This window comes from Chiloscyllium plagiosum, unplaced genomic scaffold (assembly GCF_037043375.1).
Source record: "Chiloscyllium plagiosum isolate Xiang-an unplaced genomic scaffold, Cpla_swu_hap1 HiC_scaffold_22, whole genome shotgun sequence".
Taxonomy (NCBI): domain Eukaryota; kingdom Metazoa; phylum Chordata; class Chondrichthyes; order Orectolobiformes; family Hemiscylliidae; genus Chiloscyllium; species Chiloscyllium plagiosum.
In genome coordinates, this window is record NW_028270160.1 from 27,638,788 (window position 1) to 27,651,483 (window position 12,696).

Consider the following 12,696-nt stretch of genomic DNA (forward strand, 5'->3'; position numbering starts at 1 on the left):
CAGGCAGCATCCAGGGAACAGGAGAATCGACCTTTCGGGCATAAGCACTTCTTCAGGAATGAGGAAAGTGTGTCCAGCAGGCAAAGACAAAAGGTAGGGAGGAGGGACTTGGGGGAGGGGTGTCAGAAATGAGATAGGTGGAAAGAGGTCAAGGTGAGGGTGAAGAGCTTTTGTGCAGAGGAGATGACCTGAGAGAGGGACTCACTGAAATATTTGTAGAGGGAGGAAGAGAGCTTCTTCAAGGAAGGCATCCTTGTAAGAGGATTCGCAGTAGGTTAAAATCTTTGAGAAAGTGAGGTCTGCAGATGCTGGAGATCAGAGCTGAATTCGGATTTCACCAGTTTCCTCATTTCTCCTCCCCCCACCTTGTCTCAGTCAAATCCATCAAACTCAGCACCGCCTTCCTAACCTGCAATCTTCTTCCTGACCTCTCCGCCCCCACCCAAGTCTGACCTATCACCCTCACCTTGACCTCTTTCCACCTATCGCATTTCCGACACCCCTCCCCCAAGTCCCTCCTCCCTACCTTTTATCTTTGCCTGCTGGACACACTTTCCTCATTCCTGAAGAAGGGCTTATGCCCGAAACGTCGATTCTCCTGTTCCCTGGATGCTGCCTGACCTGCTGCGCTTTTCCAGCAACACATTTTCAGACTGAATGTTCTCCCAATTTGCTAATAAAAGGGGGAGCTTAAAACAATATGAGGCAATAGCTCAGGAGTTTAGAAAGCTATTCCAATGGAGGCATATTAATCTTTTAGTGGGGGAAAAAGTCGCATTCAATTATAATCATAAGGATGATTAACATGATCGCACAAAAATAAGAGAACTATTCAAAGGGAGTCCAGGCCTATAATCGTCTCATCGAATTTGTCAAAACAGATTAACCCATCATTCCTTCCATTTGGGGTGAGTTTTTGGTGGGATTTTTCCATGGAAAAATCATCCCATTGTTGTTTGCGGGATTTTGTTACATGCATTTGAAAGGATTTCATTGCATGGGAGGTATTGTGAAATATTTCTAGTCATGATAAAGCACCACGTAAATGCATATCCTTCCTTGTCAGTGGCAAGTTTGAATAAGTTGCCAGGTTTGCAGAAGATCCTTTCAACACTTTTTTTCTTTGCTAAACCTGCTTCCTTATGGACTATTTAATAAGATATTTTACTCACAGTTTGTATCTAACTAGTTGTGAATTTGATCATTCATTTTTTGTTTTGCTTAAACAAAAGATAAATTCTCTTGGCACTGGTCCCAAAGTATGTGAATAAAATTTCCCAAAAGCAAAAATTGCTGAAATATTCAATTCTCACAAATGGGAAATGGAGGAATCTGAAACAGGACAACTGGTGCCTGAAGTATTTATCACAGTCTATTGATGATTTCTATATAATATAATAATGTTTGCAAAAGTTAAATCTGAACATTGCTTCAATAAACTATCAGTTTAGGCTTGTCTATTCTGAGCCTCTAATCTAGCACAGTGAGATTCTGGCTTGGGTTCAAAGCTTCCTTCTCCTGCTCCATAGCTGAAACATTTCACCAGTGCTTAACAACGGTCCAGACAAGAATTCCAAAAACAACAGTCTGCAGACTCTAGGAGTGAAGATGGTAGATTTTTAATCAATTATGTTTAATCTTGATGGCAACTATTAATACTGGAACAAATAAAGCAATATTTTGAAAAGTTTAAAGCAGAGTTATCAAAAAGAAAAATAACTATTTGTGATATCCCAAGTAACTTATAAAGTTTAAAATGCAGAATTTGCTACATCAAATTCAATAAAAATCACATTTCACATTATTCCTGTCTTTTAATTATTCCTAGCTTTAAAATGCCTTTAGAAATTCCATACAATGCCTTCCTAATCTCAGCAAAAGCTATCTTAGGCAGCAATAAAGAAAATTGACCCTACACTTCTTGTTCTATACTTTTCTAATGTCTAGTTCAAAGTAGCAAAACCAGAACCAGTCTGCAATCCATGTAGTAATCTGTAAAAACAAAAGGTAGCCATGATGTAGAGTCATACACGTAGTTCAGAATAGGCCCTCTGGCCCATCGGGTCTGCACCGATCTATTGACATTAATCTCACTTTCCAGCACTTGGCCCATAGCTTTGACTGTTTTGAAGTTTCAAGTGCTCACTCCATGTACTCTTTAAAGGTTGTGAAGTTTCACATATCTTCCACCATCTCAGACAGTACGTTCCAGATACCCACCATGCCCTGGGTGAAAAATATTTTTCTTCAAATGCTCTCTAAACCTCCTGCTCTTCACCATTCCAGTTGTCACGGATCTGCCCAAACTATTTGTATATTCCTGTAACCTAAGACCTTCTTCCTCACTATTAACCACCAATTTATTTATTTCAATAAAACCGAGCACAGAGTGAATTGCACATTTATTAATTCAGTTTCTCAATGTTTTTGGGCAGAGTCAATGTAGGAGCTCTTTTCCTGGAATGCACAAGTCACCAGATAATTAAATATACAAATAAGGAAAAAATTAATATAACCAGGAAAACCTATTCCAGCAAGGCAACATTGTATTTAATGTAAAAACACAACAAATCAAGACTTGTGTATTATACACACACAAGTACAAAAATTAGTCATATTATTGACAAATATCTTAACATAAACAGAAACAACAATACACAGATGGAATGTGTACAATAACAATTTTTTTAATCCTCCTGAATTGAAACCTTTGTCAGATTTTGAAGACCATAAATTGGCTCTGAGGGCTTCTCCCAAACCTTCAATTTCAATTTTTGTTTAAGTAATTCACTTGTATTAAAGATAAACCATGGTATGCAACATATAGAAGTGGTTACAATGATCTTACACATGCATTTGCAAAGATAATTTAAAGCAGTATTGTGGCATAAGAGTTGGGATAATAACGTGGTGCACCAAGCAATTCTTTTGCTTGTAGATTTATACTGTCAATTCCCCACAGATTGAGTCCTGGACCTCAAGCAGAGAACATTAAGTATAACATCAACAGTTCCTAACAGGAAAGAGGAAAAGAAAATTAAAGGTGAATGGATTATTTTTGTGCATGCAAAAGAGTTTGATCAAAAGTGATCTTTGTAGAAGCCAGGGAACAAATTGACTGGCAGGATTACTAAAGGATTGTCATGGAGCGGAAAAGAAAGCTCAGTTATCATTTATTATCAATATATTTCATGAATCTGAATATCACTTTCAGTATCCAACAAAGTGAAAATTCAGTCTAATGGATGAAATTTGCTGCAAGCAATGAGGTTTCTGTCCATTTGCTGAAAAACTGTAGGAATGCTAAGTATTCTCAAGAGGCTGACACAAATTTACAGCAACCATGCACTTGCCTTGGCATCATTGTGTCAAATTAAGCAGGTGCAGGGCGAAATCCTGGTCCCCAGGATCTCCAATAATCAGAGGCAGGCAGCTGACTAGTACCAAAAGGTTACATCCAAAACGTTGACTTCTCCACCTCCCGGTGCTGCCTGGCTTGCTGTGTTCTTGCAGCCTACTAGTTGACTGGTATCAGCACAGCCACCAGGAGAGTTAGCCAAAACCTATATTACACTCAGGTCTTCACCAGTAATCAATGATGGAACCCTGGAGAACATGTAGGTGAGGCGGATCATAGGGAGTGTTCAGTGAGGGAGGGGGATTGAGAGACCGGCTTGGGTGTTGGCTTCCTACAATGCCGGGTCCCTCAGTCAAGAATGCCAAAGTTTGGGGGCTCCCACAGTTAAATGCTAGTTAACTGGAGAGCCATGTGACTTTGCTATTCCACTGGTTCTGTACTTGGCCCTTATGCATCTCAACTTTCTTGCAGAAAAGATTGCAGCCTGACATAGTTTCCACTCGGAACGTTATCAGCCTGGAATCGGGAATGCTGCAGCATCTTCACTCCCTCCCCAAACCCTCCTACCTAATCAATCAACCCACCTTCAAACTCATATTACACTCCATTCACTGAGAAAAAAAAACACTAAACACATCTTAATTGCTGTTAAAATTTATAATTTTCAACAATTTCATGCATTCCTGCTGGTATTGAGTGTCAAAGACAAATTATGAAATTGGTTCTTTCAAGTTATGAGAACTTCCAAAGTCCAACACAAACAAGTGCATCATGGCACTATGGGATATTTAAAGTATATTATTCCATGGAGGTCCTTGTGTCTCCCTGGGATAATAAAATATGAATCTATAAACATGCTATAGTTGTTTTATAAATCATTGATACAATGATGGTAAATGCATACTGTATAATCAAGTTGAGGCCAATTTCAAGAAGCAGATCAAACAACATCCATGAGCTGCCCCTCTATAGTGCATGAACATTGAATGATAAAATAAGTTAATGATCAACAAAGTCCTGGCACAGACAAACTCAACTGGCTTTGAGGGAATGCTGAAACAGACTCAAATGCATTTAACTGACAATGTAATGTAAGTGATTGAGATTGCTCTCAAATCAAATCCTTATGATGAACTCAAGGGGGTACACCTGAGAGAATCAAGATAAATAGTTCAAGGTTGCGCTAAAGGGAAATTTGATCAACTGTGCTTTGCCATTTTATACAAGGAGTAAAACATGTTCTTAACACAATTATTGACACCAATAGAGCTGAAAAGAGGGAAAAACTCAATTAAAAGCTCAACCAAGTGATGTTGACTATCAATGAATGCTATAAATGCTTTCGAAATTTCCATTTACACATCAGCTTCAGTACCAACATTACTGGATAACACAAGCATGAATGTAACCTGAGGTTTTGATTGTTGTTCTTTCTCAAATTAGCAATTACAACCATTACATTACTGTTGTCTTGCAATTACTTTAAAGATTCAAAGTTTTTGAATATGGATCTTTACAGATTCCATTCTTTCAAGTGTAAAATGTAGTTTGTTTGGGAGACCCCTTCATGTGCTGTTGGTCATTTGTTTTCCATATGCAGGGAAGCGATGCCTAGTGGTATTATCGCTGCACTGTTAATCCTGAAATTCAGGTAACATCCCAAGGACCTGGCTTAGAATACTGCCACGGTAGATGATGGAATTTGAATTCAATTTTTTAAAAATCTGGAAATAAGAGTCTAATGATGACCATGAATCCAATGCTGATTGTCAGGAAAAACCCATCTGGTTCACTAATGTTCTTTAGAGAAGGATTATAGCCATCCTTACCTGGTCTGGCCTACATATTACTCCAGACCCACAACAATGTGGTTGACCCTTAACTGTCCTCTGGGCAATAGGACAGGCAGTCAACGCTGCCTAGCTAGGTGATGTCCACATCCCATGAATGAAAAAGAAAATAAAATTACATTGGACTAATTGCAAAGCCAAATGAAGATGTAATATGATGGATAGAAACATCTCCCAAGATCATTTTAACTAAATTGCATAATGCCCTGTGAGTTATCAGTGAATATACTTTGCTTTCTTGCCATTTCACCTCTTTCCAGAACTGAAGGTTTTGATTTTCAGCATTTGTGATTTTTAGTAACATATAAAATATAGTACAGAACAATTTTGTAAGAGATGAAAACCAACACAATTACACTGGAAAGGCATTAACTCCAAATTTATGGCTATATAAAAATGTCGAATTAGCATTTGATGCAATCAACAGGTCATGTCACACTTATACAGTACAAAAATTAAAAATAGAACTATGAGAAATTCTTTCAATACAGTGAGTGCCTGTTTATTAGCAGGCAGATAATTGAATAAATAGCCCTTTTTCTTTAATGGAATTATTTAAAACCAGTATGATAGAATTGCAGTACATGGTATTTAAATATGAGTATCCAATGGATTAAAGTGAAATTCCTTGTTTTTTAATTTTAATAAAGCTTTTACCTTTTTCAACTAAAGGAATTTTGCATGATAATATTACACTAATTTTACCACACTGACTTGATTATAGTTCATATCTTCTCTTATCTAATCTTCACACAGATTCTGAAATAAGGTCTATCTCATTAGAAAGCGCAATTACCCCTTGTAAGTCTATCAATTATCAACCTACTCAAATTTCAATGCTTGTTGGCTATATTTGGTAGAAATTGAGTAATGCGTATATCTTGATGTTAATAGGCACATGGAATACATTTTAATGAAGGTACAGCATATTACCATCAGAAGTGCAGATGTCATTAAACAAATGTACCAGTAGTGTGCACATTTACAGTTTGTATTATAGCTTGGGAAAATATTTCACCATTTGATAGTGAACCGGCTTCTGGATAAAATTAACTGACTGCAAACGTTATACAATTAAGCATAATTCTCCTGCCTTTCCTGATTTCTTTTTAAAAGATTGTTCTCAGTTCACAATATTTAGTAGTTTAAAGCAATGATTGAATCTATTGTCATCACCTGCACTCCAATGTATTCCAAATTTTAGTTGGAACAGCTGTATAAGACAAATGGTAGTCTTGGTCTTGTACCCAGGAAATCAATCACAATATAATCCTGCTGCTTTTCACATCAGAAACGCAGAGATAGTATCCAAAATATCTACTTATTAATTCTGATGCTGAAGTTTAATGTCATTGTTCAGAGTTCTTGGTCTACAGCTGTGTTAACATGTAGCTGAAAATGTGTTGCTGGAAAAGCGCAGCAGGTCAGGCAGCATCCAAGGAGCAAGAGAATTGACGTTTTGGGCATGAGCCCTTCTTCAGGAATGAGGAGAGTGTGCCAAGCAGGCTAAGATAAAAGATAGGGAGGAGGGACTTGGGGGAGGGGCGTTGGAAATGCGATAGGTGGAAGGAGGTTAAGGTGAGGGTGATAGGCCGGAGTGGGGGTGGTGGCGGAGGGTCAGGAAGAAGATTGCAGGTTAGGAAGGTGGTGCTGAGTTCGAGGGTTGGGACTGAGACAAGGTGGGGGGAGGGGAAATGAGGAAACTGGAGAAATCTGAGTTCATCCTTGTGGTTGGAGGTTCCTAGGCGGAAGATGAGGCGCTGTTCCTCCAGCCGTCGTGTTGCTATGGTCTGGCGATGGAGGAGTCCAAGGACCTGCATGTCCTTGGTGGAGTGGGAGGAGGAGTTGAAGTGTTGAGCCATGGGGTGGTTGGGTTGGTTGGTCCGGGTGTCCCAGACCATAGCAACACGACGGCTGGAGGAACAGCGCCTCATCTTCCGCCTAGGAACCCTCCAACCACAAGGGATGAACTCAAGATTTTTCCAGTTTCCTCATTCCCCCTCCCCCCACCTTGTCTCAGTCTCAACTCTTGAACTCAGCACCACCTTCCTAGTCTGCAATCTTCTTCCTGACCTCTCTGCCCCCACCCCCACTCTGGCCTATCACCCTCACCTTAACCTCCTTCCACCTATCGCATTTCCAAAGCCCCTCCCCCAAGTCCCTCCTCCCTACCTTTTATCTTAGCCTGCTTGGCACACTTTCCTCATTCCTGAAGAAGGGCTTATGCCCGAAACGTCAATTCTCCTGCTCCTTGGATGCTGCCTGACCTGCTGCGCTTTTCCAGCAACACATTTTCAGCTCTGATCTCCAGCATCTGCAGTTCTCACTTTCTCCCTGTGTTGACATGTACCCTACCTGAGAATACTCAGTACCATAATTTACAGAGATTACATGCATGCTTTTCTCCAACACAGTCAACACTTAACCAATAGGCATCATTACAGTCCATTAGCAAGTAAAGCTAAGAAAGCACACAGTTGTTATGAAGCTAGTCCACAAGTTTAGTTATCGATTATAAATCCTGGATGCCCTCTTCGGTACAGTTTCATCAGAATCTAGGGAAGTCTTTCCACTTTCTTCCAGTTGCTTGACTTGCTGGCATAAATCAGATTTCAGAAAACGATTGTAACTGTCATATTTCATAAGAGTAAATATCTGAAAGATAAAAACGTAACGTGTCAAACAATGATGCAATCAAACAGCAGCACTTTTATCATCTATGAAACTATGTGATTCATTGAAGTGAAAGCTACTTAAAGTAGAAATTATATTGATTCATGTATACTTCTTAAAAACTCAATTCCAAACTAGAAAAGAACAACTGATGCTCAACTGTTCAATTACAGCATTGCCACGTGATGGCACTGATCTCTTCCAATCTTTACTAAAGTCTGTGCTCCGTGGATCCTCAGAGAAATGTAGGGTTAACTTGTGGGGGGAAAATGCCATCTTCAAGAGTAAACAATATGTCTACACAGTCTCCTTTAAACTGTAATGGCACAGAATTGCTATTTTCAAAAGTGGCTGAATTGAAGAACATTTTCTCATTCCAATGTATATTTCTTTTACACTCTTTCCTATCACCAAACAGGTGGTGACATTCTGCACTTTCAGTTCGTCATTATATTTTGACGTAGAAGTTTTCATGTTTTACAAAATAATTATTTGAAGGGCAAGATTAAAATAAAGAACAACCTTAGGATGGGCAAAGAAAACTACCAAAAATAAAAGATAGAATAAAGGAATTAATTGTATGACAGACTGAGCCATGGATTTATAGCCATTTAAAAAAACCTGAACAGGCTAAAATATAGGTTACTTCCAGAAAAGCAGAAACTAGACCCTCAGAATAGGAAAAAAATATGGCAAAATGGCTCCTTTATTTAGACCACATTAATGGGAACTGCAGAAGTATTATAACTTTTTAAAAAATATTCTGATCATTAGTTCCTAAAATCATAGGGTTAAAAATGTAAACATATTGTGAAATGAAGTACAGAATCATGATTGAGTGCTCAAAACTTCATGCAATAATGGTGGCACTAACTGAAATACATGAGACAAACATGAGAAAACAACAAGGAACACACAATGGAAGTAGAAACAAAAACAGAAATTTCTGGAATAAGTCAGCAGGTCTGGCAGCATCTGTGGAGAGAAATCAGAGTTAACATTTTGAGTCCAGTGACCCTTCTTCAGAAGGTGTTCAGAATCATGCATTGGAGCAGAATGCTGTGTCAACTCCATCAAAAACAGCAGGCAAATCAAGAAGGAGGTTATCTAGAAGATCATGTGACTTTGGTTAAGCACGATTTCTGTACAGCAACAGGGACAGAACCAGGATTCAAAAGAGGAGTTCCAAGAAAGATAAATATAAATAGGGAGTGGGGAGTAATAACAGGTTCAAAGATTTTGCCTAGAAAAAACAGGCTCTTGATAGGAGGTAAAATCACAGTAAGGGCAGAGGGGAACTGGTATGAAGTAGCAGAGGCAGCTGAATATGTTATGATTTATGTAATGAAAAGGTTCAGGAGTTGTTGCCCTTGTTGTTGGAGGTTAGAATGAAGGAGGCATGGTCAGAATAGAGTCAGTTCTGAAGAGAAACCAGGTAATCTTTGCTTTCTTGGATGGTATTTGAGCTGTGGTCAGTTTTAGTGATTGAAAGCATAGCTGATACTGCTTTAAGTGATCTAACTAGATATTTTTCCTTTACTCATTCAGAGGATGTAGATATTACTGGCTATACCAAGATATATTGCCAATCCTAACTGCCCAAGGGATAGTTTAGAGTCAACCACAATCCTATGGGTCTAAAGTCAGATATAGGCCAGACCAGGGAAGAATGGCAAATTTACTTCCCTAAACCATGTTGTGTACCCAATGGATTTTTATGATAATCAACAGCAGTTACAGAGTTTCCATTAGACCAGCTTTTTAATTTCAGATATCTACTGAATTTGAATTTCTCCATCTGCAATGGCAGAATTCAAACTTATGCCCCCAGAGCATTAGCCTGACTTTCTGGATTGCTAGATAATTGACTCCCCACTTATCTTGAACTAAAAGACAATGGGTTTGTCCATGTGGATATACCAGGGACAAAATAGGATGAGAAATAGTAGTACAAGGGACAAAAATCACAACTGTTCATCACCATCTCAACAAGTTTACAACTGCCTAGATGTCATATTGAAGGCTCACAAATTAGATAGGAAGAAATTTGAGAGTACAGAGATGAGTGAGTTGGGGGAGGAGATTTTAATACAGGGCGAATTATAGAAAGAAGTCGGCTTAGACGTGGGGGATGATAGGAAAAATTGAAGGAGAGCAATACAAAAGATTGATCAGAGTTTGCCTCATCAGTGATAGTAACAATAAGTCGCTCTGCAAATGGGTATGGGATTTTAAATGGACAGAAAATTTTCAGGAGGAAGGGAAGGTACTGTAAACACAAAGGTGAGGGTGCAAGATGATTTGAGGCTATTGGAGAGTTGAAGTGATTGAAATCATAGATAATAAGTTGCTCAGTGCACAGACTGAAAGGAAGAAAGCCATGGGGGTATGTGTGAGAAATTTGGAGAAATATTTGATGGGTGGTAGAGGTTATTATGTCAATATAAATGTCTACAATATATAATCATTACATGGATGGCAAGAGCTTTAGAAGTAATTAATAGTGGTCTACTAGGTGAATTTACTGATTCAGAGTTGGACACATTTGTGCTGCACCAAGAGAAACTTAACTCCAACCTACAGACTGCAATTCTTTTCAAAACATTTGGTTTTCAGAAGGATCTGGATGTGGAGATTTCCCTCTCACACATACCCTCATGGCTTTCTTCCTTTCAGTCTGTGCATTGAGCAACTTATTATATAACAAAGGAAAAAAAAAAGACTCTAAATTATCTCCATAAAAAGGTAAATGAAATTGTAAGTGTACTTATCCATGTTTGAGATACAATAAAAGTAGTCCATTTGAAGGGCTTAATGTGAGGAACATATGACTGTCACTTTGATGGCGGTTTATAAATAATCAAAACTGGGTGTGCAAGTGTAAAGCCTGACTAGGTATGTTAAATGTACTGTTTTTATGTAACTACAATCTATACATATCTCAGGTACAATGCAAGCATGAAGAGAAATTTGTTTAAACATTTGTATAAACTTCCACTATAAACAAATGATAACTGAGGTCAATGCAATTAAAATGAGAAAACAAAATACATACCAGAGCAGAAATAAACACTATCAGACATATGATTTTAAAATATAAATGTTGCAATCTTGATACTTGACTTTTTAAAAAAAAAAATTAACTGAAACCAAAAGAATGTATAAAATGTGAAGTTCAAACACACAGAACTATTGGTGCTAAGCAAAATAGCATTAATCATGATGTTTGAAATTAATATGCAAAATTGAAGTTTCCAAAATGGATGTCAAAGGATGGTAATCACATCCTGTGAAATTGATCTCTGATTAATGGGACAGAGTTTTTGGTTTTAATGACTTTGTTCCTTACATTAAAAAAAAATATTACATTAGAAAAAAAAAAATCAGAGAGTCAGCTATGCATGTTTAAACTGAAATAACTGGCATTTTGTTTTGGTCTTTATATGCTTTTGTTATAGGGAGGAGCTGTAATGTGGGACAAGAAGTTGAAAGAGACCAGTCAAGGAATACAAAGCAGCCTGTAGGGATTAGGCAAAAAGAAAACATTGGGCAAAGTAAGAATCCAGAAGTGGCCATGAGATTTTGGGAGAAAATAATAGAGAAAATAAGCAGAGAAGCTTCTCTACAGTGCCTTTTCATTTTCCATTATCAGCCTTTCAACAAGCCATTGAACATAGTGGTATATGCAACTGCTCCTCTCGGCATTCTGTGACAAATGCCTGTCCACAGACTTAGAGACTGTTCAGGCTTATTTCTGATAAGTGCCTGATCCTTGTGCTGAATCCAAACCCAGAATCCAAAAGCATCTGGGCATCTGTCTTTAACCATTTATAATATTATAATCAATACCTATACAACAACTATTAACATAAGCATATAGCAACCAACAGACGAAAGAGCCAGAAATTGAAAAACAGTCAATTTGCTTTTCAACCTCCGCATTGCAATTAAATAGTTTGAGGTAGACCTAACTGTTATTGCAATAAACACTTTCAAAAGTTATCTATCCATAAAAATGAACATGAAATATTTTACCTGGTCTTGCAGTTTCTGAAACATGAATGGATGTGGTTGTGCCAACATGCTCTCACTGATTCGAGACTGTCCCTCCACATTTACCTGTGTTGCGGCCTTACTGCACAGAAAAGTTTTGTAGATTTGTTGTGCCTTACCATGAAGCTTCATCAATGGAACAAAAAGCATTCAAGGAATTAATATATAAGGTTTAGACCTAAAATAACTGATACAAGTAATTAGAATAATAGCTAAAATGCATACATGTTCAACATGTTATCCCTACAATATAGGACAAGACTGTACTTTCAATATTCTAGATTTGGAGATGCCGGTGTTGGATTGGGGTGTACAAAGTTAAAAATCACACAACACCAGGTTATAGTCCAACAGGTTTAATTGGAAGCACACTCCTTCATCAGGTGATAACACAGAATTTATAGCAAAAATTTGCAGTGTGATGTAACTGAAATCATACATTGAAAAATTGATTGTCTGTAAAGCCTTTCTTCTATTAGAATACAGTGATAGTTTCACTTCTTTCATGTGTAAATCACAAAACCTTTTTTTTAAAGTTGCATTCTCGGATTAGCTGTTAACCACGGTGATAGCTAGACAATATGTTGAAGGTGTTAGCCCCTTGTGTTCTCTGTCTATGACCTGATGTCTAGATTGATTCTAATCTAAAAAGTGAGGTAACAGAGTTTTACATAAATTCATGCGGTTTTTGAGCTCAGAGTTCTACATGAATGTATGCAATTTTTGAGCAAAGTGTAATTTAACTCTGCAAGTACAAATTCA

The 12,696-nt window shown here is 37.9% G+C and overlaps 1 protein-coding gene across 1 annotated transcript in view; it reads right to left on the reverse strand.

The window, feature by feature from the left end:
- Positions 1-7,456: 7,456 nt before the first annotated feature.
- LOC122547162 (regulator of G protein signaling 10-like) overlaps positions 7,457-12,696 on the reverse strand; it is a 33,966-nt gene continuing 28,726 nt past the window's right edge. The window contains exons 4-5 of the mRNA XM_087999192.1: positions 11,917-12,060; positions 7,457-7,863 (exon numbers count right to left, since the gene is read on the reverse strand). Coding sequence (XP_087855318.1) covers positions 7,714-7,863; positions 11,917-12,060 — 294 coding nt within the window. The 3' untranslated portion in view covers positions 7,457-7,713. The remainder of the gene's footprint in view (positions 7,864-11,916; positions 12,061-12,696) is intronic.